This window comes from Meles meles, chromosome 13, assembly GCF_922984935.1.
Source record: "Meles meles chromosome 13, mMelMel3.1 paternal haplotype, whole genome shotgun sequence".
Classification (NCBI taxonomy): Eukaryota; Metazoa; Chordata; class Mammalia; order Carnivora; family Mustelidae; genus Meles; species Meles meles.
Window position 1 is genome coordinate 78,412,493 of NC_060078.1, and position 18,892 is coordinate 78,431,384.

At 48.9% G+C, this 18,892-nt stretch overlaps 1 protein-coding gene across 9 annotated transcripts in view; it reads left to right on the top strand.

Moving 5' to 3' along the window:
* The first annotated feature begins 1,015 nt into the window (after positions 1-1,015).
* Positions 1,016-18,892, top strand: part of TACC2 (transforming acidic coiled-coil containing protein 2) — a 186,343-nt gene continuing 168,466 nt past the window's right edge. For 2 of the 9 annotated variants that reach the window (XM_046027936.1, XM_046027940.1), the window contains exons 1-3: positions 4,053-4,120; positions 9,436-9,743; positions 11,372-11,431. In XM_046027936.1, the coding sequence (XP_045883892.1) occupies positions 9,594-9,743; positions 11,372-11,431 (210 nt within the window). In that variant the 5' untranslated portion in view covers positions 4,053-4,120; positions 9,436-9,593. Of the gene's footprint in view, positions 1,096-1,628; positions 1,700-4,042; positions 4,121-9,435; positions 9,744-11,371; positions 11,432-18,892 lie in introns of those variants that run through there. The other 7 variants (XM_046027938.1, XM_046027939.1, XM_046027941.1 and 4 more) reach the window with 7 other exon arrangements.

The following is an 18,892-nucleotide window of genomic DNA, read 5'->3' on the forward strand; positions in this document are numbered from 1 at the left end:
TGAATGACCTCTCTTCATTTCCAATTAGCTCATCCAACATATTTCACTTAGAAGAATTCTTCCGTAGAAGAATTCTCCTGTGATTTGGGTGGGGTGGGGAAAGGGGAAAGCAAACATTCTTGTTTCTCATCCCACCAGTCCTTAATTGTATAGAAACCTGGTGTGAATAAACATAAAAGTAACAGTTTTCAGATGTTCCTCCTGTGGAACTCCTTTTCAAACAAGAGTGGATGCAGAACCCCAAGATGTGAAACACACACACCTTTAAAACACGAGGCGAAATTCATGTCACACAAAATTAACCATTTTAAAGCGAACAGTGCGGTTGTATTTACCACGTTCGCAATGCTGGGCAAATCACTACTTCTATCCAGTTCCAGAAATATTTTCATCACACTGAAATGAAACCCTGAATCCATCAAGAAGTTACTCGTCCTGCGGCCAGCCCTTGCAAACCATCAGCCTGGTTTCTGTCCCTCTGGATTTGCCTCTTCTGGACATTTCCTATCCATGAAATCACACAACATGTGACCTTTTGTGTCTGACTTTTTTCACTCAGTAAGTCTTTGAGGCTCATCTGAGTTGATTACATGAATCAGAACTTCACTCCTTTTTATGGCTGATTAATATTCCCAGGGATGGATGTGCCCCAATTCGATTACCCATCCATTTGTTGAATCCTACACACTTCTGCTCTGTCGGAACCGCAAGTGGGGGCCCCAAGATCTCCCCACCCCCACATCCAACACGCTCCTCCAAGAAGCTCCCGCACTCCTCCGAGCATGTTCTCCAGGAGTCTCGGGTGCAAAGCCAACTTGATTCCCTGGAGAGGTCACACCCTGTGGCAGGGATCCGGGCTTCTGCAGAGAGAGGGACTCTGCCCTCCAAAAAACAAAACTGAAACCGGCTGCATTCATGCAGGAGAGTGGCTGACCCGTGGAAACGGGAGGAATCCTGGGAGGGGGGAGACTGCCGGGCTCCAAGGGCTCCCAGTGGCTGCCCGTGGGTCCCACCCAAGGGCCCCGAGGCCTCCGCCGCCCCGCCAAGCCTGTAGCTTTTTATGACTTCATTTATTGAAACTGAAGCCACGCCTCGGTGAGTACATTCTCCGCACAGCACACCATCCGGAGGGGCCGGACCGCCGGCGTCCTCGTAGTTGCACAAGTTTTCTGTTTTGCCCCTGTATTTAGGGGGGATTTTCCCAAGTGCCACTAGGAAGCCCCTGGTGCATTTTACTCCTTTTCCCGATGGAAGGTTTGTCCCTGCTCTGCGGCCGAAAGGGGCGAGCGAACGACCCGGGGAGGGAGCACCCAGCTTGTAGGGCAGGACCAGGCTGAGCGCTTTGGTGCAGTCAGGTCACGAGGCCAGGTTTAGTCTGGATAAGCCCTCTCTGAAAGGAGCCCTGCTCCTGTAATAAAGGGGAAAATCCTCTGCGGGAAGGGCCTGCGCCACCCGGGGCTCAGAAATGCTGATTCCATGACGGGGTGATCCCAGCGGCTGCGCACGGCCCGCAGCCCAGGTAGGAGGCGCAGCTGGTTTGTGTCAGTGTCAAGGGCGGAGACAGCTTGTTTGCCCAACTGGATGACGTGGGTCAGCGCCTCCGCGGAGGCCTCACCTGCCCCTGAATGGGAAAGTTCAGTGGCTGGAAAGCAGACGTCCCGAGGGCCGGCAGCCTCCAAAGCCCCAGACGCTCCCAAACGTAAGTAGACTGCAGAGCTGTACCCTTCCTGGTCTCCGGGGAGCCCGAGGGGCTGGCGGTGCTGTAGCTCGGGAGGAGGGTTCCCCAAACGGCCACGTCTTCTCGCCGTGGTTTTGAAATTTACACTGAGCCAGAAGTAGGTTTCTTTATTTATTTGTTTAAGATGTATTTATTTTAGAGAGAGAGTGCGAGCCCAAGCGGGAGAGGCAGAGGGAGAGGGAAAGAGAGACTTTCAAGCAGACTCTCTGCTGACCACAGAGCCCAACACGGGGCTCCATCTCCCCACCCCGGAGGTCATGACCGCAGCCGAAATCAAGAGTCCGAGGCTCAACCGACTGGGTCACCCGGGCTCCCTGAGCCAGAAACAGTTTTGGCATTGTGTTAGTCTATTACCTGTATCAAAAACTAGTTCCGATGCTCTGATTTTTTTATAAAGATTTTTATTTATTTAATTGACAGAGAGAGAGCGAGAGAGGGAATACAAGCAGGGGGAGTGGGAGAGGGAGAAGCAGGCCTCCTGCCCAGCTGGGAACACCATGCCGGGCTGGATCCCAGGACCCTGGGATCATGACCTGAGCCAAATGCAGTCACTTAACAACGAAGCCACCTAGGCACCCCAAGTGCTCTGATTTTGAATGTAATTATTGAATTTAACCTGGTGAATGAGTTGCAAAAATTAATATTACATCAAACTGGGTGGTTCAGTGGGTTAAGCGGCTGCCTTCCGCTCGGGTCATCCTCCCAGGTTGAGCCCTGTGAGGCGGTGTGGGGGGCGGGTCCTTGCTCAGCTGGGAGTCTCTGTCTGCCACTCCTCCTGCTTGTGCTCTCTCTCTCTGATAAGTAAATAAACAAATAAATACAATATTACATCGAACTGTATGAAATCCCAGCTGTGTGTAGGTTAAACTGGTGGGCAAGGGGGAACGGCAATCCTTGATATGGGCGTGATGATGAACACTCATCATTATTTGCTAATGAGGCATCATTTTCCAAATAAACCTCAGAAAAAAACCCTGAAGGATCCCCTGAAGGGATCCATTTTAAGTACATGAAGATTTTTATGTTCTGTTTGCGAGCCTATGACTTTTTTGTCCATCTTATGAACAGTAATGGCAAAAGTTTAAGGAGTTGTATCCTTTTGACCCAAAGGTTTGGAGCGAGAGAATCAGTCGTTCACTACAGCGATGTCACTTCCGATTTTCTCAGTTTGGGGGCATTTGGGTGCTCCTGAAAATACTCACATTTTCTTTTCCAGTGGCCGTTCAGTACGCAGTCCGTGCTGGCTGAATGCAGAAGCAATCAACGGACACATTTTATTAGGAGTGTGTCAGTCAGGGCAGTTTTCTGGGCGAATACTGTGGTGGAAGAAACCTTGGTTCAGAAGGCAGGAGGCGGAGTCCGTTTTCCAGCTTTGCCTTCCCCACACTGGGTCTATGGCAAGCCCTCTACCCTTCTCCGGTTTCAGCTCCCCCCCGGATCAGACTGGTCATCTCTAAGGCTCCAGCTCTAAAAGTCGATAATTTTACAAGTTTTCTGTAACTTGGTTTCTCTGGTGCCGCAAAAGCGCGGGTCAGAGTCCCCGTCCTGCTGGGGGACTCGTGGAACTCTGTGAGCGGTGTGGACGCCTCCTCACGACACGGTGATCAGTCATGGGTGTCGCTAAATGAGCCCGATGGAATGGGGTCTAGTGGTCCTGGCCGCCCGCCGCTTTACCTGATGATTGATTCCTTGTCTGGCCCTGGCGATCCATTTTCCTCCCCAAGAAAACCGTTCCGCCTTCGTAGAAATATGTGCAGAAGCGAAATTGATTTGATGAAACAAGTGCTTAGAGTAAAAAATATAAAAACCGTATGTTACTGAAGGGAAGTGGGTTTCGTGCCTCTTGATGGGAGGCACGTGTCCTAGTGGGACACTAGGCTCTGTGGTCACTGGTCGGGGGAAGTGCCACACTCGGCATTTCCAGAACAAACACCACTGGGAACAGAGAGCACCCCGAGAGCGCCACCGCTGGAGCTCTCTTTGGCACCTGTGTCCCTTCTGTCACTCCATTACCGGATACACCTATGTGTGTGCATTGGCTTCATACGGACTCAAGAACAAACCCGTTTTTCAGAAGTGGCTGCCAACCCCGGGCTGGGGAGTCAACACAGCAGCCCGTCCTGGGAAAGAAGTCTGGGAGGCATATCGCAGAAGAAAACCGTTCAAGGGCGATTTTTCCATGATGGGACTGCAGAGATCCGTTTTTCCCATCGTCTGGCTTTTGAGTTTGGGGAGACATGCCGCAGAAAAAGCCTCAGATCTCCTTCAATTTTACAGATGTGTATACCTTTTTATTTCTTCTAGTGTCTTCTGGTAAAATCCTGAGGGACGCTGGCACCCTGAATCGCCATGGGCAACGAGACCAGCACCTCGGGAAGCCAGGTGGGTGTCAGGGTCTTCCCCCCACCCCAACCTACGAGGGTCCCTTGACTGACCTTGATTAGATTTTTTTTTTCAGCATCTCCTCTCCACCCAGGAAGGAGCAAGCTAAAACACAGATTATGCATAGATACATATGGGCACATATGTATTTCCAGAAATATTTACCAGTTGCATTTTCAGAATTCTTGTATCAAGGCTAGCCCTGATTTTATAAACCATATTAAAAAGAACTCATTTATTTTTTTTTAAAGATTTTATTTATTTATTTGATGGACAGAGATCACAAGTAGGCAGAGAGGCAGGCAGAGAGAAAGAGGGGGAAGCAGGCTCCCTGCTGAGCAGAGAGCCTGATGCGGGACTCAATCCCAGGACCCTGAGACCATGACCTAAGCTGAAGGCAGAGGCTTAACCCACTGAGCCACCCAGGCGCCCCCCCCCCCCAAAAAAAACTAGTTTAACTGTTTATTCTGTGCTTTTAAAATTGACATAGTAAGAATTTGGCATATTTTCCCCAGATTGTGTCCCCCCCCCCAATCCATTTACTTCTGTGGATACATTGGAGGAGGTTGAAATAAAAACTTATCCACACTTCTCCCTAAAATAAAGTTATGGCCCTTAAAGAGAGATCCTCAAATCTGTCAGTGTTGAGCAGATTAAACGTGAACTATCATTTCCATGTTAGGGAAGGTTTTCACGACTGAGGGATGAGCCTTAACTGCTTGATGTACAGCTGGGATTGTTAAAATATATTCAAATTTTATAGCAATTCTGCATTTTCAGTTGGAGAGACTTAATTCAATGCCCTGGTGAACAAAATCAGGGGGACGCTTTCCTGTTTATCTCACACACAGTGGAAATTTCGGATTAAGGGTCTTGAGTTTTCTGAAAGAGATAAGTGGATCTGAAAGCCAGCATAAAGCAATCTGCTTTCCCTCTGCTGCTTCTTCCCTATGATATTCGTTTCTCAAGGAGGAACACAGGAATCATCAAGACAAAATGTGGCAAATTCCCATGCCAGAAAAGTAATTGTGGTCAATGGCAGGGTGTGAGACAATAGGGAGAAAGAAGGACTGTGGCAAACAGGAGGCAAGCAGGAGGGATCCTGTCCTATTGTCTGATGGAGGCCTCACCGTCGGCTCCGACTGATGGCTGCCACCGAGGAGTGCGGGCCCAGTGTTGTAAGACCTTCCTGTCTCTTCAAGAGAGGTCGAAAGGCCGCATTTTTCTATGAAATCGTATAGTTAAATTTGTTTATGTTGAGATAATGGTAGATGGGCAGGCTGTTGCAAGACCAAGACAGAGAGGTCCCTGATCCCTTTACCTAGTTTCCCCCGAGGGTAACATCTTTCGAACCACAGTACACACTCATATCCACGCTGAGACAGTTAAGATACAGAGCTATTTCCATCACCTGAAGGATCCCTTTCCATTTCCTTAGGGCCACGCCCACCACCTCCTGTTCCCCACTCCCAACCCCTGGCGCCTCCTCGTTTGTCCTCTATGTCTGTAATTGTGGCTTCCTGAGAATGTTCTGTAAATGGAGTCACACAGTATGGGACCTTTTGGAACTGGCTTTTTTCACTCGGCTTAATTTCCTGGAGATTCATCGAGGTTGTTACATGTTTCAGTAGTTCACTCCTTTTACTTGCTGAGTCATGCTCCATGGTCTAGAAACATCTGGGTTGTTCCCAGCTTGGGACGAATACCAACAAAGCTCTTGTGAACATTTGTATACGGGTTTTTGTGTGCGTGTGAACATGTTTCGTTCCTTCGACGCAAATGCCCAAATGCACAGTTGCTGGGTCGTTGTTAGTTGCGTGTTGTATAAGGAACCGCCAGACTGTCAGGTAGAATCTCTGTACCGTTTCTCATTCCCACCAACAATGAGCCATGGATGAGTGATTCCCATTTTGCCACATCCTGGCCATGGTTGGTGTTGTCCCTGTTTGGGGACGCCATGCTGATACGTGTGTTGTGATGTGTCGCTCTGGGTTTCATTTGCATTTCCCTGATAACTGGTGTGGCTGATCTTTCGTGAGCTTGTTGCCTTTCTGTGTGTTCTCTTCGGTGAAAAATGTGTTCATGTCTTTTATGCATTTTCTATTTTTTTTTTTTTAAGAAAACTGTTAAGAGTCTTTATATAGTCTAGATACTAATCCTTTGTCAGATTGTGGTTTGCAAATATTTTCTCCCATTGGTAACTTGCCTTCTCATCACCTAAACAGAGTCTTTGCAGAACAAAAGTTTTTATGAGGTGCAATTGATCAGTCTTTCCTTTTCCTTTTTTTGCCGAGTCTGATGCTTTTGGTGTCAAATCTAAGAATTCTTTTTCTACCCCTATGTCCTGAAGATTTTCTCCTATGTTATCTTTTTCAAAAACTGTATAATTTGACATTTTATATTTAAGCCCATGATCCATTTTGCACTCATGTTTGTGTGAATTTAGGTTGAAGTTCATTTTCTATGTTTTTTTTTTTTTTAAGATTTTATTTATTTATTTGACAGAGAGAAATCACAAGAGAGGCAGGCAGAGAGAGAGGAAGGGAAGCAGGCTCTCCGCTGAGCAGAGAGCCAGATGCGGGACTCGATCCCAGGACCCTGAGATCATGACCTGAGCTGAAGGCAGCGGCTTAACCCACTGAGCCACCCAGGCGCCCCCATTTTCTATGTTTTTGTTCCGTTTTCTTTTGCCTGTGAGTGGCCATCTCTCCACTACCATGTGCTGAAAACACTCTTCTTTCTCTGTTAAGCTGCTTTTGCATCTTTGCCAAGAATCAGTTGGTTGTATTTGTGTGGGTCTGTTTCTGAGTTCTCTTTTCTTTTTTTTTTTTTTAAGATTTTTTTTATTTATCAGAGAGAGAGCGAGCACAGGCAGACAGAGTGGCAGGCAGAGACAGAGAGAGAAGCAGGCTCCCCGCCGAGCACGGAGCCCGATGTGGGACTCGATCCCAGGACGCTGGGATCATGACCTGAGCCGAAGGCAGCCGCTTAACCAACTGAGCCATCCAGGTGTCCCTGAGTTCTCTTTTCTATTCCATTGATCTCTGTCTACTTTTCTGCTAACACCACTTGGTCATGATTACTGATGCTGCATACATAATAAAGTGCTTTTCCTCTCGACTACTTTTCAAAATTGTTTTAGCTCTTCTAGGACCTAAAACTTTCCATACAAATTTTAGAATAAGTTTGTCTATGTCTAAAAAATTCCGTGATGGGATTTTGACAGGGATTACATTAAACCTAGAGATACACTGAGGAAATTGACTTCTGGACTATGATGAGTCTTCTAGTCTGTGAACACACAGTGCTTTTATTTTTATTTCTTTCATCATTGTTTTACAAGTTTTAGCATATAGATACTGGATATGTTTTAAGTGCATACCTAAGTATTTCATTTTCTTTGCAGTAATTATAAATAGTACTGTGTTTTTAATTTTGGTTTCCACGTGTTCATTGTTAGTGTATTGATTTTTTTGTGTTGATTTTATATCCTGTTACCTTGATTTTGCTGAACTCACGTATTTGTTCCAAAAGGCTTTTTTATAGATGAATTGGGATTTTGTATGTAGACAATCATGGTATTTACAACTAGAGAGAGTTGCATTTCTTCTTTTCAATTCTTTTTCCTGCCTTACTATTGTGGTTTAGGAATTCCAATATTATGTTAATTAGAAATGGTCAGAGTGGACATCCTTACCTGGTTCCCAGTTGTGGGGGAAAAGCATTCCGTCTTTCACTGTTAAGTAAGATATTAACTGCAGGTTTTGGTAAATTCTCTCTCTTTCTTTATATTAACTTTCTTTCTTCTTTCTTCCTCCTTCTGCCCGCCTGCCTGTCTGCCTGCCTGTCTTCCTTCTTTCCTTCCCTCCCTCCTTCCTTTAGCTCTAGGCCCAATGTGGGGCTTGAACTCATGACACTGAGGTCCAGAGATGCACGCTGTACTGGCTAAGCCAACTAGGCCCCCCCATAAATTCTCTTTGTCAAGTTAGGGAAGATCCCCTCCCATTCCTAGTTTGCTAAGGATTTTTATCATGAATGGGCATTGGATTTTTTCAAATTTTTTTTTTATAATTCTGTGTCAGTCGATGTAGCCATATGATCTTTCTTTCTTCTTTGGGCTATTGATAGGTTAGATAACACTGATTGATTTCCGAATGTTGAACCCGTCTTGCATACCTAGAATTAGTCCTATTTGGTCATGGTGTATAATTATTATAAAGACTGTTAGGCTTGATTTGATAACATTTTATTGAGGATTTTTGTATCCAAATTCACGATAAACATTGCTTGGTGGCTTTCCTTTCGTTCTCTGGTTTTGGTATCCTGTTAAAACTAATCTCATGGGGCGCCTGGGTGGCTCAGTGGGTTAAAGCCTCTGCCTTCGGCTCAGGTCATGATCCCAGGGTCCTGGGATCAAGCCCTGCATCGGGCTCTCTGCTCAGCAGGGAGCCTGCTTCCCCCTCTCTCTGCCTGCCTCTCTGCCTACTTGTGATCTCTGTCTCTGTCAAAAAAATAAATTAAATCATCCAGACTGTGCAATACTTAGAGAACCTATAGCATCTTCTCATTCCCATGCAGAACAGGATGCCCACATACTGTCTAATTAATAAATTTTCAATTTTTTTCCACACAAGTATGAATCTAGTTGATTGATGCTTTTTTTTTCATGATATAATAAAGTATTTTCTTTAAAAAAAAAAATAAATAAAATCTTAAAAAAAACCCTAATCTCATAAAACGAGTTAGGGAGTGCTTTCTCCTATTTTATTAGAAGAGGTTTTATAAAGAAATTTTACAATTTTCAAAATGTTGACAACTAATTTAAATTATTTTTAAACACCCTGTGAGCCAAAAAGATGCTCCTGCTGGCTGGGGTTGGCTCAGGCCCTACCTCTTTGTAACCTCTAACTTAAAGGAACGGTCTGTCTTGTGTTTTAGAGTGAGGAAGACCATGGCCGTTGGTTCAGTGCCTTCCATGGGCAGGCACAGTACAGGCACTAGACTCTGGCCTTTAGTCCTGCTGATTAACAAACCAAGTGGCTCAGAATCAGTACCTCTCTAAACACTTGCAGATCTGTGGGCCCCCAACCACCAGCAAGCTCCACTCCTGGCTACAAATACGACAGAGCACTGGGTCTCACTGCGGGCGTGTTTGCCTCACCCCAGGACATTTGTCCGTGTCTGCAGGCAGGGTTGGTGCCACAGCTGCAGAGTGGAAGTGCTGCTGGTAACTAGTAGGGGTCAGGGAAGTTGCCGGATGTCCTCGAGGACAGGGACAGCCCCACAACAGAATTATTCTTCTCAAAATGTCAAAGGTGCCAAGGCTGAGAAAATGTAGAACCGAGGACCGTTTGTCTTACCTGCTTGAAGAGACCTCCTTGGGGCAGTGGCTGAACTTCTTGAATCCGAGATGAATTTCTACCTGAATACAGGCAAATTAAAGTGGTTCACATGTTTTCTTCACGTTTACTAAATGGCACTGTCCAGAACTGGAGGCTGGTTTACTCAGGAGAGACTCCGAGAGATGGAATGGCGAGGTCAAGTAAAGGGTGCTTCCAAAACTCTTGTTATGGAACTAGGTCTAGATCTCTCTATATCTACGTACAAAATACTTTCCAGAAAGGTGATGCAAATTTATACTTTTCTCATTAGGGTACAAGGGGGTTCAAATCTCACTATATCCTTGCAAGCAATGAATAGAGTTCAGTATTTCAGATCTTTATTCCTCGTTTCCTGCTAGACCCCAACCCTGTCCTCCCTCCCCAGGTTCCTCCCCGAGCAGGCAGGAGCTGTCTTCCTGCCATTGCGAATTTTCACAACTGCAGCCTCATTCACACATGGCCTAGTGGGGCAGGATGGCGTTACCTCTAGGACTCGAGGGTCAGGTCAAGGTTTGCCTTCCACAGAGGAATAAGGGGGGATGAAGCGCAAGTACATGTGGCTACAGGATGGGGCTCCCCCGTGGGGCTGGTGTTCCAGACTCATCTTTCCACTGTCCCCCAAACATCCACTGTCACCCCACATTCCTCAAACCTGAATTAAGCTCCTCTTCCCCATCCTTTTCTCCTCCTGTGTCCCCCACTCCCCAAAACCATGGTCATCTACCCTACCATCCAAGACAGGAATCCGGGGGTCACCTGTGACTCCACTCACTCCCATTCTCCCCATTTAATAAGTCGCTCTATGATTTGTAATTAATAAATGAATGGCCTGGCCATTTAGTCTTCCAAATTTCTGTGTAATTAGGATAATTGGACTTTTTTTTTTTTGAGACCCAGAAGCCTATCTCCAATGACCATAAGCAGAGAAGGCTTATTTGGCTTATAGAATTAGGAAGTCCCAAGAGAGGGTCTCTGCTCAGCAGTCCCTGAGTGCAGAGGTTCAGGAGAGGACGCTGGAGCTCTGTCTTCTCTGGCTTTTGCTCTGCTCTCCTCCGTGATGCCTGGGTGCTCAGGGAGAGGCCCTCAGCCTGGAAGAAACAAAACAAAACAAAATTTAAGAACCCCACTGACTGTTCCAGGCATCTAGACCTCCTCCCATTAATGGTCCAGCCTGGCGATCAGCATGCCCTGAGGTCTGGCCCTGGTGGTGTCACATGGCCCGTCTGGGATCGGTCGCTGCACCACCGGATGTGGACACTCTGATTGGCCAGCCTGAGTCATTCAGGGGAAAGGTGGCCCCAGGGAGGTGACGGCCCCATGCTGTCAGAGCACTTTCTCAAAACATGGACATGTAGCACATACCCAAGATGTAGTTTTTTTTCCCCTCCCCACCTCCACGTACACCCTATTACCCCACACCTGGATCAGGGCAGGCTGCCCCAAACCAGTTTCTCTGCCTCCGGGCTCCCTTCCCCCCACCGCATCCATGCCCCCAGGCCTCGCCCGGAGCTCTTCCTCTGTGGAGACACACTTGGAGGTCCCAGCATTCTGCTCACAAGTGAACTCAAACAAGGAAAGACAAGGGTCTGGAGGACCCGTCTGTCCAGAGATGGAAGACTGGGCACCAAGGACCAGCCACGTCATCAGGGCAAAGGGTGAGGACAGGCCTGCCCAGGGCCCACCCTTGCCCTCTTCCCACACCCTCGGGCTGCATGTGCCTTTCCCTCTGGTGACTAATGTCCCTTGGTAGCCGTGGGCAGGGGGGGAGTGCAGCCAGCAGGAATAGAAACCAGCCAACTGTCCCTCTGGGGCCGCACGGGTTTTCTGCTCGCTGTGGCCCCTCCTAACGGCGAGACTCCTTTGCTTACAGCAAGAAAACTCCAGCTTGCCCGATGTCGTCCTGTGGCCTCCAAAGCCTGAGCCTGTGCAGGTACCGGGGCGTGTGCTGTGCGTGTCTGCTTCTCGGCCCCTTCCTAACACCTACGTGTTTGCACACCTTGTGTGTGGTGTGTTCCTTTAAATTCTTAGGTTTTCTCCACCTTCTCCCATAGCCTCCTTTCACCTACCTCCACGGACTTGTAAAACACAGCAGAATCTGCATTCGATGTTTAGAATTTGTAATATAACCTTTTGGTGGGCCTGCCTCAGAGCTGGCCCAGCTACTAATCTAGGAAAAGCTCAACAAAGCTCACGTTCTCGATGTCGTGCAGACTCTGGGAGCCCGCACTAACCTTCCACGCTCCTGGGCTTTGCTCTCCCTTGCCCTGGCGTGAAGCTTTGTATGGGACAGTGACTCGTGGGCCTGTCTTCCCCTCTGGTGGGCAGAACTGATGTGTCGTGAGAAAAGCTCGCATTCCGAATCAGCTGTCCGTGTGGTCAGGCCCCTGGCTGAGTCCCAGAGTTTTTGGATTGGCTGAAGTGTTTGCCATCCCCTGGGGAGAAGGGCAAATTAAGAGCTTCGCAACCATTTCAAGGATATTCTTCCTGGAGAGAATATCAGGCGGGGTTGGCCTGTGCTTGTGGGTGTGGTCAAGGTGGGACCGTAAAATTGTGGGTGTGGTCAAGGTGCAACAGTAAAATGCCACTCGCTCTGAAATCCTGTCCCACTTCGGAGGGGCGTGAGGCCCTGGGTGGTGTGCTCCTGGCTTGAAGAAAAGAGCCTGGGGGCTCAGCCGGTGAAGCTTCCGACTCTTGAATTTGGCTCAGGTCATGATCTCAGGGTCGTGAGATTGAGCCCTGCGGAGTCTGCATGAGATTCTTTCTCTCCCTTCCCCCCTACTGCTTGCTCAAATGCTCTCTCTCTCTCTCTCAAATAAATAAATAAATACAATCTTTAAAAAAATAAAAGGAAAGAGATGCTCCATCCCCAAGGGTGGCTGCCTGGTAGATCTGATGGGTGCCCCTGTTTCTCTGTATATCCCACTAGTGACCGTTGCTAACTGACTTCTGTGCTCCAGCAGCTGAAGATAGAGATTCAGGACAAAGAGGAACAGTCATTTTTGTTACTTTGCCAGGCAAACGCAGCTGCTGTGGGCTAATGCCTTCAACACTGCAGACCGGGCCTGAGTAGCAGGTTTTGCAGGAAAATACAGGATCTGGGCCTTTCCAATAGGAAGGGGGCGTGTCCTCCAGGTGGTCTCCTGACGGGCGCTGGCGCCTGCTGATGGAGGGAAGATGTTAGGGTTTGAAGCTAACGGCCAAGAAAGAATGCTTGAGATGTCTTTGGTGCAAAAAGATGATTTTATTAAAGCAAGGGCAGAGGACCCATGAGCCAAAAGAGCTGCGTTGGGGTCATGAGGAGTGGCCTGTTATATACTTTCAGGTTGGGAGGATAGCCTAAGTCCCTTAGGAATTTTGGAAGCAAGGTTTCCAGGACCTTGAGGGGCTAGCTATTATTGGGAAAATGTCATTGATTACTGTTTAATAAAACCCAAGTCATGAGACCCTTCAGGTGTATATCAGTGGGTCATATGCTTGGGGGATGCTTGCCAGCACGAATCTTGGGGGGTTTAGAGATAAAGGAAGTTTCCAAAAGAATTGTTATGTGTTAAAGTTGGCTTACAGGATCCTGGGTTTGGGGGTGAGGGGGGGCGTCGGGCTAGGATTGCCTTTTGCCCTGAGCGAAGTGTCAACTTGGAGGCAGTTGGGTCACTAGAGGAATGTCCCTCTTGCCTGTTTCAAGGACTTGTCAATTCTGCCTTTGTTTCCCATATCAGCACCACCAGAGGCTCGCTACTGAGCATACACTGAGTTCGCCAGATGTCGGTATCGATAGTGAGTTCCTGAAACAAAAGATTCTGTAGAAACTTTTCTATTGGGGTGAAATATACCTACTGTGAAATGTACCATTGCAACCATTTTTCCGTGTCCAGCGGGTGGGTCAGCGGTGTGAAGCTCCTTCATGTTGCACAGGATCCCCGCTGTCTGTCTCTGGAAAGTTTGCATGTTTTCAAATTGAAATTCCGTACGTATTAGCCGATATCGCCACCTTCCCCTCTTCACTCCCAGCCCCCGGCAGCCACCAGGCTACTTTCTGTCCCTATAAATCTGACGCCACTTGGTATCTCACCCAAGTGGAGTCACTTTTGTGACTGGTCTGTTTCACTTATCACAATGCCTCCAAGGTTCATCCTCGTTGCGCCCTGTGTGGGGATTTCCTTCCTCTTTAGGGCTGAATAGTACTCCATGATCTAGAGCCCACGTTTCCTTCATCCGTTCCTCTGCTGATGGACACGTTGGGGGCTGCCACCATTCAGCTAGCGCGGATCATGCTGCTAGGAACGTGGCTGTGCAAATATGTGTGACTCCACTTCTTTGCAGTCGATATCCAAAAGTGGAATTTGCTGGGTCATAAGTGAATTCTATGTTTCATTTTCAGAAAACCACCAGTCTTTTCCACAACGGCAGCACCATTTTACATTCCTGTCAACAATGCACAAGGGTTCTGATTTTTCCACATCCTTGCCAACTCTTGCTTTTGTTTTGTTTTGTTGGTTTTATAATAGCCATCCTAGTGGCTGTGAAGTGGTGTCCTTGGGGTTAGAGCCTATTTTTAATCAGAGGAGACCTCTTTGCAGACCTGATGTGCCCAGAAGGAGACAGCCATGTAAAGTTCTGGGAAAAGGAACATTCTGGAAAAGGGAATAGCCTGTGTGACATGTCTGGGAGGGATGAGCTTGTTGTATTTTGCGATTGGCAAAGAAAGTCAGTGTGGCTAGAGGAGAGTGGGTGAGAGACTATGTCAAGAGTGAGATGAGGGGCGTGGGTGGGGTGAATCTTGTAGGTCATTATCCGCTTTCCAACTGGGATGCGAAGCCACCGGTGGGTTTTCAGCAGAGGAGTGACATGAACTGACTTGAGATTTCAATTTTTTACTTTCTATTTTATTTTATTAGCAGTATTTTTTAGAGAGGAGCATGCATGCAACTGGGGGGAAGGGTGTTGCCAGAAAGAGAAGGAGAGAGAGAATCCCAAGCAGACTCTAGAGCCTGACAAGGGACTCGATCTCACAAACCCCAGATTATGACCCAAGCTGAAACCAAGAGTCAGATGCTTAACCACCTGAGCCACCCAGGTGCCCTAGTTTGAGATTTTTTTAAGTTTTGTTTTTTTTTTTTTTTTAATTTATTTGACAGAGAGAGATCACAAGTAGGCAGAGAGGCAGGCAGAGAGAGGGGAAGGAAGCAGGCTCCCTGCTGAGCAGAGAGCCCGATGCGGGGCTGGATCCCAGGACCCTGAGATCATGACCTGAGCCGAAGGCAGCGGCGTAACCACTGAGCCACCCAGGCGCCCCCTGGTTTGAGATTTTAAGAAGAGCTTTGCGGTTGTTATGCAGAGAATGGTCTCTAGGGGGCAGAGGGCGGAAATGGAGGAGGGGCCCTAGTTAGGAGGTCATTTAGAAGTCAGAGACATGGATGGTGATGGCTTGGAATGAGGTGGCAAGGAAGGGGGTCCCTGGATGGGGGATATATTTTGAAGGCAGAGAGGGTGGGCTCGATGGTGATGGAATTTGGGAGTGGGAAAAAGAGCAGAATCAAGGTTGAGCCCTAGGTGTTCAGTCTGAGCTGCTGAGCAGATAGAAACATCTATTCCTGAGATCAGGAGAATTGGAGGAGGGGCAGGTGTAGGGAGAAGGGGGGATCCAGTGTTCTGGTCTGGCCATCCCAGCTGATGCCTTTAGGACACTCCAATGAAACAGGCATTTGGCTGCACGAGAGGTGGAACACGGGACGCGTGTGGAGTCGCGAGCATGGGTGTTTGCAGCAGGTCGAGAACACCTGGGGAGCTAGTGAGGACGGGAGAAGGGACTCGGAACTAATCCCCGAGATGTCCTTTAATATTTCGGTGTGAGCCTCAGGCTGGGGGGCGGTTTGTGAAGGAGTCGTAGCAGAAGACATAGGAAAATGAGGGACCTGGGAGGTCTATGGAGGAGAGGGTCAAGAGAGGGCAGAGGCATCAGAGGTTCCTGAGAAATCAGGGAGCAGACACCTGCCCACTGACCTGGCAACGTGACGGCCATCGGTGCAGGGAAAGCTCATATTGCCCTCCAACCCTTGATAAGCATTTCCAGTGGAATGACAGGGATGCAGGTTGGCTGGGGGAGGCCGGAAGAGGGAACTGGAGATAAGGAAGCAGAGAGACGGGTGCAGAGGATGCAGTAAGCTTTTCCAGGATAGGAAAGGGAGCGAATACTGGGACAGTAGCTAGTAGAGGGAGTTGCCTGAGGGTTTAAAGATCGAAGATCCTCCGTGTCTGCCTGCTGGTGGGAATGAGGGAGAGAGGCAGAGGTCGATGGAGGACCAGTGATCGATGGGTGGACAGGAGGAAGGCTGACCTTGACTGTTAAGAGGGATTGGAGCAGATCTGGGCTTCAGGAGTGGTCCCTTGCCATTGTGGATGGTGGAGAGAAGACAGAAGGAGATCCACCTGGGAATTGTGAGGAAGGAGGAGGGGAGGCAGCTCTCTTCTGATGGCTGATTGGGGTGCACGTGCGGCTGAGGGTGGGGGGTCCGCTGAGGCAGGGGTATATTGAGCTGTACGGGAGTTGGGAGATGGCAGGTGCCTAGGGAGAACGGACCTTCATGCAGTCACCGAGAGAAGCAGGGATAGGAGGCCTGATAAGAGGAACTCTCTTCCTAGTCTCTTGGCAGGGGGCCTGCAAACTATCTTAATGATTTTCGCTTTTGAAACTTTTTGGCAACAGCTGATTGTTGAATTGGTGATTGACCTTTTAACCTTGACTTAAGAAGTCAAGTTTAATAATATCACAATTGTCCAGGATCTGGATTCTGCCGACCGGTCAGTTATTTCTTCTTTGATCCACACGAACCCTATTTAAACTCTGAAATTTAGGAATATGGCCTGGAATTTTCTTTCCTTCTTCTTGTTTTTTTTTCCTCCTGTGCTCTGAAGAGAGCAGAAGCCATTGGCGGGGAAAGTTTACACAAGTAGGCTGGACTGAGTCTATCCACTTACTGGAGTTTCCTCCTCACGGGTAAGGGCTCTCAGCCCCAGACCAGCCCCTGGGGGACGCCTGCTGTTGCACGCTGGGTCCTGGGTCCTCGTTGTCACTCCTGCTCCGTCCCTCTGGCAACTGAGTCACGGAGGCCTCACGATTGCTCTTGGGGAGCCCCGTTACTAACATGCATGGCCATGACTCACACCCAGACCCCAGGCGGCTCCTTCCTGGCAGCTCTTGTTCCTGAGGACGTGTCAGTGGGGAAGGAAGAAACAGTCACGGTTCCAACCCAGGCAGGGGAGCGTGGCTCGTGTTGGGGCGGCAGGCACAGGCCAGCCAGGGGTCAGCAGAGCGTCTCGCGCTGAGCCCAGGGGAGCCTGCTCTGTCGCTGGGAGGGTCAGGGTCCTCGTGTGTGTGTCCCTCTTCAGGGTGGACATGGCACCGCGGCGGGAGTAGCTTCATCCAGTGGCACTGCGTGGGTTTTCCTGCGTCATGACCCGCGTGGAAGGCCTTCAGGTGAAATACGAACCCTGCCTGCCTTGTCCCGGACTGTGACAGTGAACATGACGGTCACAGTTGTTCCTGTTCTTTACCGAGTGTTCAGTTTGGGGGACCCCCCCCCAGAAGGCCTCGGAGCTCCACGCACGTGGATTCCAGAGCGGAAGGGCAGCCTTCCACTCCCCGGCATCACCGCCTCCTGGATTCCCCTTGGGGTTGCCATGATTCCCGTTCATGGCTCTGACAGCATGAGGAGGAGAAAAAATAACCCACCCTGTTATTGTAATGGCCTGACTTAAAAATCTATAATCACTTAAAACACACACACAAACACCCCTCTTTTAAAGCGATTTCATTATCTGGGTGTTTCTGTATTTTAAGTCCCAGAAAAAAGTGACTCTCAGCTATAGAAACTGAGAGCAATGTTCTGAAGCAAGATGACAGGTGCAGAGCCGCCTGACCTGCCCCTGGGTGTCAGCCCCAGGGAGCTCTGTCTGGGCTCAGAGCTGAAGGATGAGCAGAGAAGAAACGGGACCCAGAGGGTGGAGGGCAGGTCCCCGTGCACACTGACTGCAGCCCCTGCCGCACTGAGGCAGGTCGCCCTGGTCCTGGCTCCAAGTCCAAGAGGCAGCTGGGCCTGGAGGTTTGTTTCTGAAGGCGACCTCAGCCCTGTGGCCCCGGGTTGTGGAATTCCCCAGCATCCCAGAAACGGAGGACCAGGAGGACGGGAGATCCCGTGCTAGGGGAGCTGACCTTGGGTCTGGACCACCCAGAAACGTGACTGCGCCTGTCTCTGCAGGCTGAGGTTAGCTGGGGCTCAGGCACTGGGTGATGGTTACTGGGTTTCATTAACAGAGAAACAGCCCCTCAGTGTGGACATATGTGGTTTTAAGCTACAGGTGCTTGGGGCCCCAAGTTTAAATGGGGGGGCAGTTTCTCTCTTTCCTGAGGGACCCAAGGAACCCAACATTCTGAGACCATTAAACTAGCCCTGGAAGAAATGTCTTTCAATATTCCACTGGCTGTGGGTGGCCATCTGGGATGATTTAACTGCACTTAATGAGAGAAAACTGGAAGGAAGAGACAAGGAACTAGTGTGAACCCCAGTTCATGACAATGGAGAGCCCCTCCACTGGGAATCTCCCACAGTCTCTCCCAGGGAGCCCCTTGCCTAAAGGCTTGTTGCTAACTCTCACTGGAGCGGTTATTAAAATTAGCAAACTGGGGCGTCTGGGTGGCTCAGTGGGTTAAGCCTCTGCCTTCGGCTCAGGTCATGATCTCAGGGTTTCAGGATCGCCCCGCGTTTGGCTCTCTGCTCAGCGGGAAGCCTACTTCCCCATCGCTCTCTGCCTGCCTCTCTGCCTACTTGTGATCTCTGTCAAATAAATAAATAAAATCTTAAAAAAATATATAAAAACAAAATTAGCAAACTGCTAGGTTTGGGCGGGTTGTATCTTCTGAAGAGTCAGATTAACTGCTTTAGCTCTAAGCGGACATAGCCCCTGGGGCTCTTAGTTAATGAGTTTTGAATCAGTTTCTTCTTTGTAATGATAATAACTAGCATCTATGAGTGTGTTCTATGGTGGAGCCTTGTGTGAAGTGCTCTTCATGTATTCTGTTATTTAACCTTGAAAAGCCTGTGATTATGATCCCATCTTCCAGATACGGTAATGGTAAAGGCATAGACCCTGAAGCCTTACAGCTAAATAAGCGGTGAAGCTCGTTTTTTTTGTTGTTTTTTTTTTTAAGATTTTATTGTTTATTTGGCAGACAAAGATCACAAGTAGGCAGAGAGGCAGGCCGGGGGTGTGGGGGAAGCAGGCTCCCGGCCGAGCAGGGAGCCAGGAGCCCGATGCGGGGCTGGATCCTGGGACCCTGAGGTCGTGACCTGAGCTGAAGGCAGAGGCTTTAACCACTGAGCCACCCAGGTGTCCC